Genomic DNA, 20,020 nt, shown 5'->3' on the forward strand with positions numbered 1-20,020 from the left:
CTGTCTCTTTAAATGAGCGTCAGATGTTTAAAAAAAGTACGATATCAATTACGGACAAGGTGATATTTGTTCTCATGTTGGGAACTGCAAAGTCAATGTCCCAAATGTGCTTCCTCCATCACATTGACACGTCTAGAGGCATCGCAGGCCGACAGACAACTCACCTATCTCCAATTCGCCGTCCTCCATCAGCATGTCAGCATTGGTCACTTCTGGAGGAGGCTGGCAAACCCTTAATTGGTAGGCTAGGAGAACAAACACAGCAGAGGAGGGCAGAGAGGACAAAGAGAGGGACATTATATGGGGTGACCGTGGTTGAGTGGAGAGCAGGGCCGCCTTTCAATCAGAGGGTCGGTGGTTTGAACCCCAGCTCCTGCTCCACTAGCCTCATGTCATTGTGTCCTTGAGCAAGACACTTAACCCCAAAAATTGCTCCCGTAGCTGCGTCTACGGTGTATAGATAGATACTGAATTGTAAGTCGCTTTGGATAAAAGCGTCTATTAAATGACCGTAATGTAATGTAATGTAATATAAAAATGTATGAGAGGAAATGTGGTCCGTAAACCTAAGCTCAAGTGAGAAGGGGAAAAAAAGACTTTCCACTCTTTAGAAACTGGCAAGAAGTCACTTTTTTACTGTGGATTTTACCTGCACTAATGCATAAGATTCCAGTTGTCTGTGCGTGTAACAGCTGCCCCGACAATGACAAATCTTTACGAAAACCAACCTGTTGTCTGTCTGTTTTATTTAATCTTGCTTGTTTCAGTTTACCTTCACTTTTTAAGAACAGATAGTCAGGCCAGCAAAGCACAAAATCAAAAACAGACCGGCTACACAGATACAGCACTGCCTTGAATCATAAAAAGGAACTGCCTTCACACCACTGAGCTGAGGGCTGTAATCAATATTACTGCATGACCATAGATCACTCACTAACAGAGGGAGAGAGAGAGAGAGAGAGAGAGAGAGAGAGAGAGAGAGAGAGAGAGTGGGAGAGGGAGAGAGAAGGGGGGGTGTACACAGACAGACACAGACAGAGGGGAGGAAAAGAGAGAGAGGGAGAAAGGGCTGAGGGCTATAAGTCAGGATGAAATTGACTATGAAAATGAGTCCTGCCAATAGTATCTGCTGCTCTCATGCATATCAAAGCCTTGTGGTCTCTGTGTGTGTGCATGTCTGAGCGTGTGCATGTTTGTGTGTGTGTGTTTGTGTGTGTGTGTGTGAGTGTGTGTGAGTGTGCAGCTATGTCCGTGCTTCTGTGCGTAAGAGGAGAGGATCACTGTGAGCAGTCATTGATCTCGCTAAGCTCCAAGACCATTTTTTTTATAGCCACTTCCCCATTCATGTCACATTGACTTTCTCAGTCTCCCGTCTATGACAACATTATCCACCACTGCATGGTCCTCATCTCTGCATGGAGGCACTGGCATCCAGAACCTTGACCCAGAGATAAATAAATAAGACGGACAATGACCTGGATAAACATCTCCAAATAGCGGATTGAAGCCTGCTTTGGCATTTCAAACCAGAACTGCACTTTCGGCAGCTGTCTCAGATGCAAACTGTGACATTCAGTTGCGTCACTGAAGGATGCGGAAGAAGACATGTTGAAACTTTGTCCCTTACTTTGACAACCTCCTGCTGAAGAAACTCTGGCAGGATTGGTGCTTTATATTCTTCCTGTATTTCTTAACAAAGAACTTAAGTCATCTCAATACTGTCAAATAGGGAGTCCCTCTCGCTCATATTGTGGTTAGCTCTCACTCTCTCCTGTCTTTCTTGTTTTCTTGTTGTATCTTCTAATAAAACAGAAGTGGCAAAACAATGCTCGGAACCACTGTCATACATGTCATCCCCTCTACCTCTTATCCATCATCCCCTGTCACTCTCTGCTGTGCATCTTCCATTAAAGCAGAAATTGAAAATAAACTTTAATCCATCAGATGGTACTGTTCCTGTGTGAGTGTGACAGCTGACAGTTAAAACCTGCCAACCAAAATTCATTAATGACAACGTGATATCTGCCTGAAAAAAAGGAAAGCCTGCTAAAAAAAACAACAACAACAACTTGACATGTTTTCACTAAAGAGCACTGAACAGAAACTTTTGAGATGAAGCGAATACAAGGTTTATGAGGGAGAGGGCGGGAGATGTATACGGCTATAAGGGGAAAAAGCATAAGACTCATTAGAAGCCATTCTGTCAAATCAACCCTTTATCCAAAAATGCTAATTTTCAGGAACTTTCTGAGGACGATGAGGAATAAAAGCATCATTTCTTGGCTGAGTAGTGAAACCCTTGCTTTAATAGTTTGATAATATTGCATTAAGATGGCTTTTAAGACATGAGGTTCATTTGCAACTATTTCCCCCCGTTATCTTTTAGTTTATCACATTATCGGATTAAACTAATGAGATTTCCACATTATTATAAACACTAGACAGTACACATATTGTAATCAAAGGACACTGCAGTATATCTAAATCTTAGACAAACTAAATAATTATAAACAGCAGAGATAACAAACAACCCTGCTCCTAAATATGATGAGTTTCTTACATGTATGCAAGTTACTGTATCACCTATGTGCAGGTGTTTTTGTTTTAAAGAAATAAATAAAAGGAAAATAATAGTAAGGGTTGAAGTTACAAGCTTTTTTTTTGACAAAAGACATCAGTTGGACAGTGTGCACATTTTAGCCATTATTTGAAATAATTGAGTTTATGCGGTCAGCACAAAAAAGGATGATGAGTCAAAGAAAAAGAAAAATGTTTTCATATGACAGTGAATGGATACAGACCAAACGGACCAAGGCCAAAGTGACTAAAGATTGATGTTTGCAGGTAGACAGGCGAAACAAGAAAAGAGACAATTGGGATTGGGGGGCTGAGGGTTTTCATCTTAAACTGCAGTTTAGAAACAAAGGGAAATCAAAGTGCACCGAAGGACCACAGCAAAAAGATTGAAATTAAATGAAAAACTGAATGGCATAGACAGTTCTGACATGAAGAAAGAGCAGCTCAGGACCAGAAACAATACAATCTCCACAACGCTGCGGAGGAAAGACTGTTTGTGTGTAAGTGTGTACAACAGCCACAAGATCTTCTAATTTTCTTGTTCTTTTCTTATTGTTTTTGACGTAAAAAACGACAGGTTTACTTTTCCTTTTGATTGATGACTTATTTGCATGAAGACAGTACCAATTAAAACAAAATGAGAGTCGTCATAATATCTAAAAGTTTATTTTTCTCAAGTTTTCCTCTTGTGGTTGAAGTCATTTAAGTATTTTATTTTAATTTAATTTTAATATAATAGCAATTTGAACTGGAGATAAACAATGGTGACAAGAAAAGGTTCATGTTCACTCAAAGGTTAAACTGAAAGATTAATTAACTTTTCAGTGAAAGTCCAGTGAAACTTTTTCTTTTTTCTTTCTTTGTTACAAACCAACTTTCTGCTACTTTCTTTCTGACAACAGAAAAGCTACTGCATAATACCAAAAAAAGAAAGTGCTTGATCCAAAGAAGTAAACGAAAAAAGATTGAACCCTCCGCTCACGAACAGTATGGTGTACCTACTGTTAAAGTGATTGATAGGCAAACATTCAGCTGTTCATTGTCTAAGCTTTTGGTCACTCAGACTTTTGCAACTGTTGTTTTCTTTGTGCAAAGCTACTTTTCCTTACAACAATAGAAACATGTATACATTGCATAAAGCAATAGTAAATTGCATTGATCGCTAATCTAAAGGATTAATTGCTATCATTTACAGTAATTGGATATACATGTAGCCGGAGTAGTGGCATTGAAATAACGTCTAAGTACACTCAAAGATGAAATCATATTGATAGAAGCTGTGAAATGTAGCCAAGATAATGAAAACTATCAATAGCACCACTGCGACTAATATATTATTAATGTGGGCAATGTGACCAAGACGTCAGCGTCAGTCGGAGAGTGAAAAGTTCCAGTGAAAGACCAAACTTCATGAGTCAGAAGAAGCAGGTCTGAGTGGAACGTAATGATGATGAAGTTGAAAAGAGTCTAACACAACAACAAACAGATCGATGCTATCACTGCAGCTGCAACTAATGATAGCATTATAGGTTTGCCGCTACCTCACGACAACAAAACCAACTGCAGAGAAAGTTAATGAAAATATAGTATTTTAACTTAACAAACTCAATCAAATGTTTCCATCGCTAGCTCTGTGAACAAAATTGATTATGTCGTTGGAGTCTCACCATGGTAGCTTAAGACAAAGAAGCCGGCTCCAGAGAAGTCAGAGTGGAATTTGATGAGGATGATGTTGGAAGTCGAGTAGACCGACTCCAAAGCTGTGTTCCCACTAAACTGTCCAATCTGAGGAGATGATTGGTCTGGACCATCCCTACAAAGAAACAAAGAGAGAGCACACACACGCATACAGAAATCTTGTGTTACAAAGGGGGTGCTCAGAGACTAAAGACCCAGAAGTGAGTGGACGTGATCTTTCTTTATAGAACAATGGGAGAGAAAAGTCAACCTAAAACACAATTCCAATAGGTTATTGCCGTCATTTCTGACAGTTAAATGGCTACTTGTGACCAGGAAATGGTTTCTCCGAGGCTACAAACAAAGATAGAGGAGACTTTACGACATTCATGAGGCAAAACCTGGTGCTGCTTCATTGACTACGAATGGAGTCGGACATTGTGTGACAAAGTGCCGGCACCCAGAGTGATTGTGCATGGCTATGGGCTCATCTTCCCTCTCCAAACAATCCAAACAACAATGTCACGAAGATCATTTAGACATAAAACCCTCACAAACTCAGATTCCACTTCACTTACAAAAGAGCAGCTCCTTTCTGTCTCTCCATGACAACACATTTCAAAGCCCAGGCTCCCTTATTCTTGCTTTGGGATGCCCAAGTTCATAAATATTGATTGAACTGTCGTCAGTTCATAAGAATAACAAATGGGAGTCCTGTTGTAGACTTGGCTTTGGTTTACCCACTAATATCGGCCTGGCATTCGTGAAAAGTTACACAATTACTACAGAAGGCAGGCAGGAAGATATCTGTCAACTGGCAGGTCAGGCTCTCTGTGCAACGTCCTGAGCATATTTCACCTTTAATGGCCGACCCACCAGCTGTCAGACTGGAACTAACCAATAGCCGGCTCATTATCAGTGATTAAAAAGTATCATCATGAAGTTAAATGGACTGATTATTTCCTGCCGTTAAGTGTTTTTGGATGAGGCCAATTATACCTGTCAGGTTACGTAAGGAATCATCCCCTGCGCCGATTCACACTGAGTAGTTCAGAGTCAGAGAGGTCTCATTCATTACTCTCCATTGATGATTATTGCTGATGCGGATACATGCTAACACGTATGAGCACATTGTGGCAACATATATAGCACAGAGAAGGCTTTAGAGTGTGAGGTAGCACAAGGTAACATCTGTGACATATATGATAACCCTTACAATGGAAACCTCCCGTAAGCCTCCCTGCATGAGGCCAATTAGCAGACTAACTGACTGTCAGGTTGGCCGGCTGTGGACCGAGAAGACCGCTGTGAAAATCACACCTTTACCGCTGACACTGTGCTCTCTACAGGGAGCCAACTTTGTGGCTGTGTGACTGAGATTGTGAGTTTTTTTTGTTCACGTTTGCGTGTGGTTGCTGTCTTTTCTTTGCCCACTATTTCCAACTGACAGCAGGGTCAGGAACACGCTGTGTGACCAATTCACGGAGTCATCTGTGGGTGGACGGCACCTGGCTCAACAGTGTTGTGGTGTGGGAGAGGCAGGCTGCATATTGCAGTTATGAGCTACATTCACACAGCAAAGGGACTAAACAAGCCTCAGCACCGACAGCTGTGGAAAACACGCTGTTGGGCTTCAGCGTATTTAAAGCGACTAAAAAGCTGTGCAGCTAAAGAGAGGCAGTTCTTCAATGTCCTGTGTGTTTGGAACCAATATGATGGTTGATGTGATTGTGTTATACAGAATCTAATAGCTGATAACTGATTAATTAAATTAAATTAAGCAAAAATGTCAAACAGTCTCTGGGTTGAGGAGGATTCTTTTATATTCTCATTATATGGTAAATGGACTTGTACTTAAAGCGCTTTTACACTACATGCCATTATCCCATTTACACCCATTCATACACTAATGGCTGGGGCTACCATGCAAGGTGCCACCTGCCAATCAGGACTATCATATGCCTAAAATGGCTAATTTGAGGGTTAAGTGTCTTGCCCAAGGACACATCAACATGGACTAGCGGAGCCGGAGATCAAACCGCCGATCCTCTGATTGAAGGACAACCCCCTCTACCACTGAGCCACAGTGTTAGTATTCTTTGGCTCTTGGATCATTGGTCGTTCAAGACAAGCGATCTAAAGATGGCATCTTGGGCTTATGTGTACTTATTTACGCATTAGCTTATTACTACCGTATTTTCCGCACTATAAGGCGCACTTAAAAGCCTTTAATTTTCTCAAAAAACGACAGTGCGCCTTGTAATCCGGAGCGCCTTATATATAGATCAATTGGTTAATTGGTTGATCCATACTGGTTGTACACGGCGCTCTGTCAAAATGTTTCAGTACGACTGGTAAACTACAAAGCCGCACCGCTTGCAGCATTACGGCTACCGTAGTCAGGGGCGTCGCCGAAGTAATAGCGGTAAACACCGGTACTGTGCTTACTCCTACTCTATTCTATGCGCCTTATAATCCGGTGCGCCCTATATATAAAAACAGTTCTAAAATAGGCCATTCATTGAAGGTGCGCCTTATAATCCCGTGCGCCTTATAGTGCGGAAAATACGGTAACTAGTAATTTGCAGTGTGCAGAGAGGAATTTCTGGTTGCATCTGTTGTTAACTGTTGATTGTGAGATTGTTTCAACTTAATGATGACAAAATGAGATGATAATGCTCCTGCAGCATGTCGTTAACTTGACAGAGGTTGGGGCCAGACATTACCGTTGGTATTATTTGCGTCTAAATTAAAACCTCCTAAAGTAAAGTTTTCCTGTAGGGAAGCTAAACTTAACTGAAGACATTGTAAGTGACCCTGATGAGATAATATATTCAGGTCGAGAATAAGGAGTTTTTAGCTTCCAGTGTTCAATTTCTTGGTGTATCGGTCTTTCTCTGGAGGAAGAAGATTATTAAAGTAGTTCTTTGATATAGTCGGTGTTGGACACTTGTGGGTCATCCAGGTACGTGTCGGGAATAGGTGCATTGTGCTGTACTTTCTAAATAGATAACAGAGTTTTTTTGTTAGAATAAGTTTAAAGAAGCTTCCTGCAGGCTGTGGAAACAGCCAAACCTGGAAATCTGGAAGTTTGACAGAGCTTACATCATGACAGACTAACAAAAGTACAAGACAGACATTTGGTCCTTCTGTGTTGGTCTAAAAATACATGGAAATGTATCAGCAGCAAACCGTGTCTCACACTGCGGTTGTTGTTTTTTTTCCCTGCCTCGTCGTGCCTCTCCATGTCTGAATGCCAGGTGACGTTTCTAAACTGTTGATGCTGCACCATGCCATCTATTTTTAGGAAACAGGCTGTAGCTATAGAGAAGGGCAGCAACATGGCAGCCATAGAAATAGATTGTATGGCCTATTTATGGTTCTGCTTCCACCGTGCACCTGCAGATAACTATGTAACAGGGAATCTAAGCACGGTTTAAACATTTTACATTGACAAAATGTCTGCTGTTGCCAATGGCTGCCCTCCCTAAGAAGAATAATTGAAGAGACAAGTCAAGGATGGGCTGGTGGGTAGAGAAAGATGTGTTGTATATTACATATAGGGCCGACTGAGACTTGAAGATATCGTAAAGAGCTGAGGGAAGGGGTAAGAGAGACTTATGGGGAAAGAGAGACGGATAAAACATGACAAGGAGGAAATCATAGTCGAGGAGCTTTATATTCAAGGAGTGATGTCTGTAGTCATAGTAACCCTTGCATGAATTTAGCCAATTAGAGGCCAGCTCTGAAGAGATGTTAAAGAGTATGACGTCCTGTGTGAGAAAGATGGTGTGTAGCAGAAGTTCTCCACATATGTGGTACAAATTAAGAGCCTACTCAACAATTTTAAGTGAAATACATTTTGATGAGGCAGGAAAAGGTGGAAACGATGGCTAAGTGATAGCTCATAGTGAGAGTGAACATTTTCAATTAAGACGTGCAGTAAAGATGTGGAAAAACAAGTATATTGGATAACTAATAAAAACTTACCAGACGGTAATGTAGTCATATATAGGCTCAGTGCTCAGTACAGTAAAATTGATGTAAATGCCGTGTCCAGGAGGAACTCTAACACTCCACACACAGTCCTGGAAGTTGGGGTATTCCTCTGGGTGACCAGGAGAGTAAATGGTTCCATTTAATGATGTGATGTTCCCACCACAGAGAGCTGTGAGACAGAATATTAACAGAAATACACTTAATAAATTACCAGCAAATTAGTATTACAATTGTGAAGCTTTAGTAATTATCTGGATGACTGAGAGAGGACACGTCTCTATCAGTCATGTAATGACCACTGGATAACACCTTAATACCTTTAATAAATTGTCATTACAGTTTTATTTCAGTTCTGCAGCACAGGTATTCCTCGGGAGTGTAGACGTTGCTCATCAGGGGTGTGATGTTATCCCGGCTGAGAGCTATGAGACGGAATATTTACAGTTTTCTAAATTAAGGGTCCTTGAATGATTGTTAGTGCTCTAAAGTCTGGCCGTAAAATAAAGAAAAAAGAATAAAAATTGGATCATTGTGCAGTTACTTGTCATAAAGTTAGAATAATATCGTTTAATGATATGATTTTATGGCTGGAAATGTATAATAGCAATGTGCCAGACACCTCTCTTATGTCCTGATTTATTCTATAATCCCTTGAAATTAAGGTTCTCTCAATAATTAAATTTACAAAGGAACATATTTAATTTTTGCACTGACTTACAAGTTGCATATGCTTGTAATTGCTTTATATGTTGTTTTGTTCCCCAATTAGCTCTCAGCATTAATTTGAATATCAACTGGTTATACTGGAGTAGAAATATCAAGGAAAATAATGTGCTTGTTTTATGGTTTTGGCAGGTATGAATAAAAACAGTATTAAACAGAGTTTAAATGGTCAGTTTGGAGTACGATAAGACTGTTTAAAGATGGAATAATGCTTTGACAGAGTCAGGAAAGCAACGATATGAAAATACATAATCAGTATTCACAACAAATACAAGAAGGGGAATTTCACATCCAGCTGTAAACCTATGGAACACAGGCTTTCTGACATCGTAATAGGTACCCTCTGTGCCTTCAGTATTACCTTCACATCGCGGTAGTGGGTGATTCCAGTTCCTGCTGATTCCATGTAAACATGTGAGTGAAGCCTCTCCGATCAGAGAATATCCGGGCAGACATTCAAACGACACCGTCATCCCTACACTGAAATCTGTGCCAATCACAATGCCGTTTCGAAAAGGCCGGGGGTCTGGGCAACTCTGGAGCTGGTAGGCTTTAGAGACAATAACTCATGTTAGTCAAGAAAAATAGTCAAATTTAAGAGACAATAAATATATCCATTTTACTACTGATTAAACAAAAGTCAGTCTGTATTATAGAAGACTAATACATAATTCCTCTGGATTAAGTTGACCTACTGCAATCTGCAGCCAAAATCACAAATAGTACTGACATATAAAATGCTGGAGAGCTACAAAAAAAATATCATCTGCCAACTTCTAGATCAAATTTAATGGCGGAAACCTTTTGAAAAGGGTATCATGCACCAGAGAAGCTCTTACGTGTTCTTTTGATGTCGCCAAATACTTTTATATTAAATCTGACAGTTTTAGTCATAGTGACTTTTCACAGCCAAAGTAACAAGAGTGACTGAAGACAGACATGTGACTGAGAAAGCTGAACATTAGTACAAATAATAGCTGTGGAAATAATACAACTGCTTGTGTTCACATTCGTTTTCCTGTTTTAAAACACGTTGGCACTGCCCCTGTCATAAGATAAAAGGTATTATTCATCAGCCACTGCAATTTGCACATTAATGGAATCAACCGTAACACATTTGGGCTATCTACAAGATTTGTCATAATAAATATAAGTCAGCTTAAAACCTTTTAAGTGTCAGATAGAATACATACAAAACTGAACTCGTCACTGAAATGAATCCAAAAAAAGGCCTGGAGATGAAATATTTTAGCAAGTGCTTTATGAGTCAAGCAACATTTTTATAGTTGTCTTCTGGAAAAAGTACATCATTTTGTTATTAGTCGCTCCTCAGAAATAAAGTAAGAAAAGTAATTAAGTCTAAACACCAAGTTTCTACGCTTCAGTCGCTGTGTTCAGCAAAGCAAAAGCAGAGTCAGACATCTGCTTTTGTTTTCTTTCCTTAGCAAACGACCAGTGTACACAAGATGTCGGAGAGGAGCTTGGAGAGATGCAACATTTACCTTGATATGTGCTGTGGAACCCTGGCTTGTTTTGTGAATAGTCACTGTGGAAGAAGAAGCTGGTCTGGTGGGTAGTGCTGAACAGAGGCTTGGGGATGACCGGACCGCTGAAGCGGTCAATGACCGAGCCCATCTCCAGCGTTCCACTGCGGATCTCTAAGTAATCGTGGATCGCTTCAGTGGAGAAGTTCAGAAACTGGAGATGGATACCTGAGAAACGTTTTGACATTTAAAGGGATTATCATAACTTGACAGAAAGGCCGACAATAAAAGCGTTTGTAGATGCTTCGCCTGCAGACACTCATCAAAGATGTGGATAAAGGCCACCAACACTGATTGAGTGCATGAGTGAGTGAGTAATTGAATAAATCAGTCAATAGAAAACACAGATGCACAAACAGGGGGATATAAAACAGACAGAGAAAACAAACGGAGAGAGAAGAACACACACTCACACCGTTTTTAAGTCAAGTTCAAAGTTGACAGTGTATCTTACCGAAGCCGACAGGTAAATTGACTGTCCATGTGCAGTCTAATCCACTGGGGTAGTTGCCGGGGAAACCAGGACTTAGAATCACTCCACTTACATCTGTCATAGACCCCCCACACTGGGCTGGAGACACACACGAACAAACACACATAATGCCGAAAGGGAGGAAAAAAAGGGAAACAGTGGTTCAGTGTTGAAAGCAACACATCACGGAGTACAGAAGACACAGAGTACTACTCCTCTTTTAAAGATGCTGCTGTTGACTGAACACGTGAGTATCTTCAGCCTGTCAGTTTGCATCATTTTGAATAACACATTGATATTCAGAGTCTTTAATAAATACCCTTCTTGAATAAATTACCATTGTGCAACTAGATGTGTGTCCAAGGCTTGTTTCCTCCAGTTTGCCTCGCAGCATGCTGATGCTTTGGCACACACACTCTCTGCATGCTTATGACAAGACTTTGACTTAACTTTGCATCAGTTTAAAAGCTTAATCATATTCTGCACAGAATACTAAATAATCAGCTCATCACAGAACAGCAAATTGATCAAACGGCTTATTTTCCAGAGAGTCAGGGATGGAAATGGAGACTCATTGCATCATTTCTGCAGCACTGAACTTTTGCACATATCTCAGTACATCCAGGCTGCATGTGTGTATGCGTGTGTGCATCTATGTTTTATAGGAGGACACCTACCAAGACATAGTGGCACAGGGTAGTTCCATCTTCTAACAGGTCCAGGCATGCAGGTGATATGGGCATTGCCCTAGAAATGCAAAAGCAACCACAATCTATTACTGTATCATTTAACAGTTGGGACATTTCCACAGATAATACATAATTGGGTTTAGAAGTGTTTTTTTATCGACTATCCAATAATCCATATTAATAGTAGTAATGCAGAGCTGTATATTAAGCGAGAGGAAGGAAAACCTCCATCAGAGCCCTATACAGTAAATTGGGCAGACCACACCAGAGGCATACATTATTCAAGAGTTGTGCAAACCACACCAGAGTTGTATGTTTAGTAAGAGCTGGGAAAACCACCCGAGAGTGGGGTTTCCTTCTGATTCATAGTTTAAATAGTTCTTGGTTTTTGCACCCAGGGGATAAAAAGAGTGAATGGTGGCACTTCAGAAAAGCTGAGCAGCATTTGATGATTTCACATACACATCTGACTTTTGTTTTGCATTAAACAACTTCAATATGTAGCGCGTGTGTGTTCTCCGTGTTTCAGAAATGGCTCTCCTCCAATTCCGTATGAATCTGTGCAGAAAGACAAACAGCTTGTATTTTTACCTGAAGAGAGTATCCTTGTTCACATGAAAACTGTACTACGTCTCCCACCATAAATCTGTCTCCTTGTCTTATTCCATAGTTTGGTGTCTGAGGCTCGGGACATGACTCCAGACCAATAGCTGATAAGAGATGTGATAGAAACATGGGTATAAAATGTTCACTCATCAGTATGTGTATATACATATTATACATAATATAGCATATGCCACAGACAAAGCTGTATTAAAAAAACAAATACGTTACCTGTATATTCCAGGTGAAAACCAGCAGCTGAGACACTAATATCCGAGCTGAAGCTGAGATAGAGGTTGTTGGATGTACTATTCAAGAGAGGGGGGATGGTCGTGCCTAAAAGCAAGGAGAGAGGAAGAGAGCAACAGAGGACCATGATCACATTTTTTTCATTTTCCAACTGAGGTTTGAAAGCAAAAGGATCTTAGTTATCTGACAGCAAAGGAAACAACAAAGGCCTCCCAAACCTACATTTTCACTTTTTTTGTTTGTGAAGTGTTCTCGAAGGAGGGAGAAGGGAAATTACTTTTATATGAGACATCTGTTTTACTTGAAACCACTTTTCAAATGTTGGCTTGACCTACTTAGCGTGGCAAGGGGAAGTACAAAGTAAAAAACGGTACTGCACTACTGAAGCAAAGCTGGCATCATGCAACAGTGTGATTCTGTCAGGGTCCCGGATGATGCACTTTAATGTAAAGGGATATTAACGTATAATCTCCTTATCAGTGAAAATGTCATTGTCTTGCTTGAAGATGCAGCCGTGGTAAAAGTGTCTTCTGATAATAACCACCTGTGGAGTTTTAACGTTTTCTCAGAGGCCAGTGAGCTTCTTTTGACTTGCATGTCGTGCTTTGCTCAGTGGCAGGTGTGTCAGCAAACTTATCAAAGTTAAAGAGACATTCCTCTGAATGAACAGTGAATTAGGCCAATGGATGTTATTGGTTGCCTGTTGTGAGGGGAATTAATTAGCAGATCTTTGAACATTGTGTGGCCCCCCTGCTGGTCGTGTTCATTTTCCAGAGAAAATCATAGTCATTACCATAATGGAAAATAAAACTAAATATTTTGACTCAATAATAAATGATGATGAATAATTAACTGCATGAATTTAACCATTACAGTTATTTTGGGGATATATGACAATATTAATTAGCAGTTGTATCTCCCTGCATGTATTTACTCATTATGACTTTATATATGGAAATACAGTCCTTTCATTTCATTGCCAACAATATAATCTCTTATCCAGTTTGCCATACATATGTCAGGCCTTTCCATAGATTATTCAACACAAGTAGTAGATAATCACACTCGGCTTCCCTAAAAGCAGTAGTATCCCCAGGAGATGCTGACTCCCCCCTTGGACGGCTGCTTGAATTACACGGGTGAATGAATCAAGAGGAACGGAACACATGTTTTGGTTGAATAGGAGTTGCTAGAGCACAGGGACTTCCATTGTATATTTGGACTGGACAGTTATTTTTTCGATAAGAAAAGATGAGGAGATAATTATAGTGTTCATCTGCATGCATGAGAGAAATATACAACACAAATTTTTACATAAGACAAAAAAAATGAAACTTGCAATTACGGATAATAATTTGTATACGATTGTTTTATTGTTGGAAATCAGTGAATATCAATCACACCATAATCACCATGAGTTGCTTGCTCTTCTTATTAAAGTTAACCTAAAGGTGTGGCTAATGACACTGTGCAGTACATTTTGGGAGATTTAAGAAATGTGAATAATACCAAAAAAATAACAATATGTTTTTGGTGTTCGACACCTCATGTCATAGTTGCTCAGGGAATGTCTATTTCCAGTAGAGAATTAGAGTGTAAGAGGATCAATTAGCTATGCGGCAAAAAATGTTCATATGTCTTGAAAGGAATTGCAGATAAACAAACAGGTGTCATTGGATGTGTTCTTCTGCTCCCGCTGGGGGACTCAGAATGGGATCAGTTTAGCTTGAATTGCACTCTTAGCAGGGGGCCACATGGCCAGCATCTTGTATTCCTCAAAACATCATGACAACATGCACTTTTCTTCTTTGAATGTTCTCATGATGTAAGCTACGTTTACTGTGATCAGGTTACAGACAACGGAGTTCTTCTTCTTCCCTACATTTTGTTATGTAGAGTATATAAAAAGATTGTTTTTTTAAAAATCAATTTCTCCCTACATACTCAAATTTGTGAGAGGCCTGTCTTGACGAAGAATGTTGAATGTTGTTCAGCAGTTTCTTCTCAGTTACTCCAAATTAACGATTGCAACCAATTCTAATTCTAATCAATTATAAACTGTACGATTTACCGTATTTCTAGTTGGAAATAACTATTTGATCTAATAGTTATAATAATATAATAGTCCCCTACTGGTCATTTTTCCATATTGCTATTTGGCAAGAGTGGCCATGAAACAGTATGTGTAACTTTCTGAGTAACGCTTTTAAAAAATACAGAAACAATTGTTTACCAGAGTAGCTGCCCAGTCTCGGTGCGTGGTTGTCAGCACCATCGTAAAAATCCAAAGAGTCCCAGTTATGCTCAGTGGCAAAACTCACAACTTGTATCTGGAGAGACGGATAAAGAGGTAGAGGGAGACAAAATTTGTAATAAACAAAATCATATAAAAATGTAATTCAACTGCATCTGATATTCCCGGTCAATTTCCTTCTATGAACAAATTTCAAAAAGGAAGTAAAACACATGTTTGTCAATCTGTCAAGCAACATAAACAGAGACGTGAGACAAGGCTTTACTTGTAATGCTGTGACGTGTCTGTCAAATATGTGTGACTGACTCCGTTTTCTGTCAGAGGCATCTTTGCCTTTGTATTTGTCCGTGAGAGCAGTTTAGCTTACACACATTCAGGCATTATCTCTCACGATTAGATCCTATCTAGGTAGCTCCGGATGGTCCCTCTCTCACAAACTATCCATCCATTCATCCTTCCAATAATATCTTATCTTCCTTTACGTCCTGCCTGCTCAGCTTTTAAGCCAATGATACATAGGTCAGCCAGAAAGCAGTGTGTGACAGGTGCTACCTGTATTCCAGCCCCCTCTGGAACGGAGACCTTCCACACGCAGTTCTGGTTGTTGTCGTAGGGCTCTGGATATCCAGGCGATAGGATGGTTCCACGTCGAGAGGTCAACGCACCCCCACAGGGAACTGGGAGAGAACAGAAAGGAGAGGCAGAGGTTAAAACAACACTTTGTCTGCAAGTAAGAGAAAAAGTCTGTTGTACCATCTCTTGCTCTGCAGAGGAGAAGACCAAAGGGCCTGAGGCCTGGGTGACAGCTTTGGCATAATTAGGGTTATGATCTGGCAACATTGAAAGGTTATCTACATTTGAATTGTCTGTAAATGTTTTAAAGCAGGATTCCATTGTATGGCTGGTAATGCATCTTACAACGTTCCTGTCTTTCCTGACTATTTCTTTGGATTCATATTTACCTATGCATGTAGGCAGGGTGTCATTCCATTGTGCCAGGTTGTCAGGGACACTCTCACACCGTATGGCAGTGGAGCCATGCAGGACATAACCAGGGTTGCACTCGAACTGGACCAACGAGCCAACTGCAAAGTCATTACCCAGCCGCTTCCCAAAGCGCGGCTCAGGGACTGAACTGCACTGGGTCGAGCTGGTCCTCGGTACAGCTGCAGAAATAATGAAGACGCCACAAGCGTTTATTAAAAAAAAACAACAACATAGAAATGCCAAACATTATTAAATCTCAGGGTGCCTTTTCTAGTTAAATAATATACAGTATATATATATATATATATATATATACATATATATATATATATATATATATATATATATATATATATATATATATATATATATATATACACACACATATATATATATATGTGTATATATATATATATATATATATATATATATATATATATATATATATATATATATGTGTGTGTATATATATATATATATATATATATATATATATATATATATATATATATATATATACACACACACACATATATATATATATATATATATATACACACACATATATATATATATATATACGTATATATATATACGTATGTATATATATATATATATATACGTATATATATATATACGTATATATATATAAAAATACAAAAAGAAACATATACATGGGACTACAGATGAAACATAGTCTCTTGGCTAACTCATTTACAGGAATGTGCACTGTCCCTAACCAAATAAACCAATAAATAAATAAGAATACAAGACTGTTTTGTGAAACCCTAATATATGTAATTTACTTGAAAATGGCTCCCAATAACAATAATAATAAATAAAATAACTACTATGGCTACTTGTGATCGGCTGACCTTGGTAGACAAAGTGAAATCCTTTAGCAGTTTCTGGTCCAACTGTGGTAAACTTGATTGTGATCTGGTTTCCCGTACTCAGAGGTAGAGACTCACCTGGGGAGACAGAGTCAAAGAGAGACAAGATCAGAAGGAAGGAAATGGTTAAATGGTAAATAGTTTGTCCATCTGTCCATCCATCTATCTAACCAGCCGTCGATCCTTACCAGAGTGGGACCCCGAGAGAGAAGACAGGAGCGTGTTTTGTTGAGTTGGTCCATCGTAGATTTCCACCACATCATTTAGAGATGTCTGGAACAACACAAACTGTCCAAAGAGGACTGGGGAAAAAGTGGGAGAAAAAAAACAGATAACGAGATGAGTTAACCACACTTCAATGGTGGCAAATTATTATTCCATGCCGCTGTCTGTGCCTGACCTTCCAATGATAAAATTAACCTGTAAAACCTAATTTAAATTGTATTAAGCTGCAGTGTCAACCTCTATTTGAAGCCAACTATTGGCAGAAAATTACATATCAGGACACTTAATAGTCAAAACATCACCTTATGATCATCATGCGCCAGTACCCCCCCCACCCCCACCCCACACACATACACACACACACACACACACACACACACACACACACACACACACACACACACACACACACACACGTACACTCCAAGTCAACTGGCTAGGGTGTATCAGTGTTTTCAGTGAGTGCGAAATGTTGGCAAAAACTATGTCAGTAGGGAAAGATATTTTTCTTTCTGTCTTCTCTACAGTATTACAAGCAGGTAGAGTGTAAGAAAGGCATATGTGGTAACTGTCAAACGTATGTCCCTAAACCCATGTTTTACTCTGTTTCAGTATGATGGAAGGTAAAAAGACTGCTGCAGTGGCCATGAACCATGACTTAAGCATGGATTTTACAGTGCAGCTGCAGTGGCAGGTAGCAGCAGAGGGTCCACTGGAAGCCTGAAGCCCCATATCTAGTACAACTATTTCTGTCATGGTTGTCCACTGTGTCATCAAAATAATTATAAGTTGCCTTAAAGGAATAATTCAACCACCAAAAAGACCATTTCTATATCATCTACTCATCTGGTGTTACCTTAAATTCTTGAAGAAAATTGTTTTTCTGAACAAAGAATCAAAATGCGGAGAACATTTTTGATGAATTGAAGTAAAACATTTGCTATGAAACAATATAGTGGAGTAATCTCTACCTGAGCAGAGAATGAAGTGTGTTGTAATGCAAGCTTTTCTGTGCTTTGTCTAAATAGATGGGCCGACAATGCGCACATTTTAGTGCATGTGAGTCTCTCTGTTGTGCCCCACTGGCTAGCTATTCTCATACAGTGGTTACCGCTGATAGACTGTATATAATAGGTCCCGACTGAAGCCGTTGCCGCAGAGGCAAAGCATTCTTTAAGAATTCAAGGTAACAAGGGGTGAGTAATTGTTAAATAAATTAATATTTTGGAGGTCAAGTATTCCTTGAAGATGCAAATCTGTATGTGTACTTGTCGAAATAAAAACATGTTTGCCTGCAGCACATGGAAAAACTGTCTTTTTGGATAGATTACATTTATTTCAGCCTCAATGAAGCCAGTTTACTGATTATACACACACACACACACACACACACACACACACACACACACACACTCACACACACACACACACACACACACACACACCCATCACTTTTCCATCTCACCCTCTCTCTTTGGCGCCAAAGGCTGAGGTGTAAAGGATTGAATGTGAACATTGCCAAGGATATTTGGCTATAAGAAGGTCATTGGTCACTTTGAACAAGGCTGTTTCTCTCTGTGGAGTTCTTTCAAAGCATGATCCACATTTTGATTAAACATTGCTCTGACTCACTAAAGAAACCTTGTCTGCTTACATATAAAACCCCATTTTGTGGGAAAATAGTGAAGCAAAACAGTGGATTATCAATTGCCATTGAAAAATATCCCTGCAGCGGTGACTAGGAATCTGACAATAAGACAGAATTGTCAAGAAAGACCAAGATGAATCCAACCTCTTGTACTTGTATCTTACAGCCACACCATGGTCGTACATGAAGATGTGTATAAGGCAATGCTGTTGAGTGGTCATAAAAATTACAAGATTCTGCCTGTCAGCAGAAATACGTAAAAGCACCCAGCGTATAGATTTTAAAGAAACTAGAGTGATTAAGGTTTCCGTCTTGCCTCGCTGTCATATTGACAGGCTGCAAGGCAGGTGGAGGAGTGCACAGCTGAAACCGTTTCAAAACGGCACAGATTTCGGGCAGGAGGACACACATGAATCAACATTCACACACAGCCTCAGAGAGCATTAACACACACCAGGAATAGCTTACAAGCTGTTAAAATATCACAGTGGATTTTTACTCATGCTGAGATAACAAGAAAGAACAACATATATACATACTAACACACAAAGACGCACACCAACAAAGCCACACACACACACACACACACACACACACACACACACAGATAAGTGATCACAGCAGTGCCGTCCCACACTGTGTTAACCACAGGGCTTGTTGGTAGGGAAATCCCCCTGCTGCACACCTGGTAGATCTGTTCAGTCATCCAGGGTGTAGCGTTCTCCAAAAAAGTTTAAGTCAATCCACTGGACTTGTAATCAAATGATTGAAATGTTTCACTGATCACTTGAAAGGCTTCAGTGTCAGCTCTTGACATCAAATAGAGAAAACCTGGGCATCGATCCCTGTGGAGCTGCCATGCCTCCTGATGAGCTGCCCGAGTGGGTGTCCTCAGCCACATCCTCATTCAACAGGAGGTAATGCCAACGGTTTTCCCCACCTGGTCTCAAAACTAAAGGAGACATTTGTACGGAAGGAGGACCATCATTAACCGTTCAGCTCAGTGGTTTGTTTCCTATTTCTCTGATCATCAAAGTGTCAAAACTGCAACCTTGCGCCTGTAACCTTCAACTCCTGTTGAGTTCACAAATTATAGACATCTTATTTTTTTTGGGAGAATGACAGCTGCGTAAAAAAAAGCACAACGTAACAAAACAACCCCTGTGTCTCGCTCTGCGTGGGAGGTTCAGGGAGGCTGTCCGAGTGTCTTAAACAATATGTAGGTGAACCAAATGTTAACTGACAGTCCAAAAGCTGCTACGCAAATATAATGAGACAGCAACCATCAACAGCCTCGGGGAAAGCCGCTATTTATTCATAACACCACGGGGCATAATTGGACATCATATCCACCAATTACTGATTGTTTGTAAAAGCTCAAGACAGGCCCAATCTGTCGTTCTAATAATCAGTCAACCAATAATTGAGATGCCAACATGTTAATGGAGATATGAGACACAAATGTAAATGTGTTTCATGA

At 39.9% G+C, this 20,020-nt stretch overlaps 1 protein-coding gene across 5 annotated transcripts in view; it reads right to left on the reverse strand.

Annotated features, from left to right (window-relative positions):
• Positions 1-20,020, reverse strand: part of csmd3b (CUB and Sushi multiple domains 3b) — a 342,676-nt gene that overhangs the window by 39,222 nt on the left and 283,434 nt on the right. For all 5 annotated transcript variants that reach the window (XM_068734381.1, XM_068734379.1, XM_068734378.1 and 2 more), the window contains exons 35-48: positions 16,856-16,969; positions 16,650-16,745; positions 15,750-15,953; positions 15,340-15,464; positions 14,767-14,863; positions 12,516-12,620; positions 12,273-12,391; positions 11,670-11,739; positions 10,975-11,091; positions 10,479-10,688; positions 9,338-9,526; positions 8,245-8,422; positions 4,245-4,390; positions 165-245 (exon numbers count right to left, since the gene is read on the reverse strand). In XM_068734381.1, the coding sequence (XP_068590482.1) occupies positions 165-245; positions 4,245-4,390; positions 8,245-8,422; positions 9,338-9,526; positions 10,479-10,688; positions 10,975-11,091; positions 11,670-11,739; positions 12,273-12,391; positions 12,516-12,620; positions 14,767-14,863; positions 15,340-15,464; positions 15,750-15,953; positions 16,650-16,745; positions 16,856-16,969 (1,851 nt within the window). The remainder of the gene's footprint in view (positions 1-164; positions 246-4,244; positions 4,391-8,244; positions 8,423-9,337; positions 9,527-10,478; positions 10,689-10,974; positions 11,092-11,669; positions 11,740-12,272; positions 12,392-12,515; positions 12,621-14,766; positions 14,864-15,339; positions 15,465-15,749; positions 15,954-16,649; positions 16,746-16,855; positions 16,970-20,020) is intronic.

The sequence above is a fragment of the Cebidichthys violaceus genome, unplaced genomic scaffold (genome assembly GCF_023349555.1).
Source record: "Cebidichthys violaceus isolate CVI_PGR_0920_01 unplaced genomic scaffold, fCebVio1.0.p SCAF_63, whole genome shotgun sequence".
Taxonomy (NCBI): Eukaryota; Metazoa; Chordata; class Actinopteri; order Perciformes; family Stichaeidae; genus Cebidichthys; species Cebidichthys violaceus.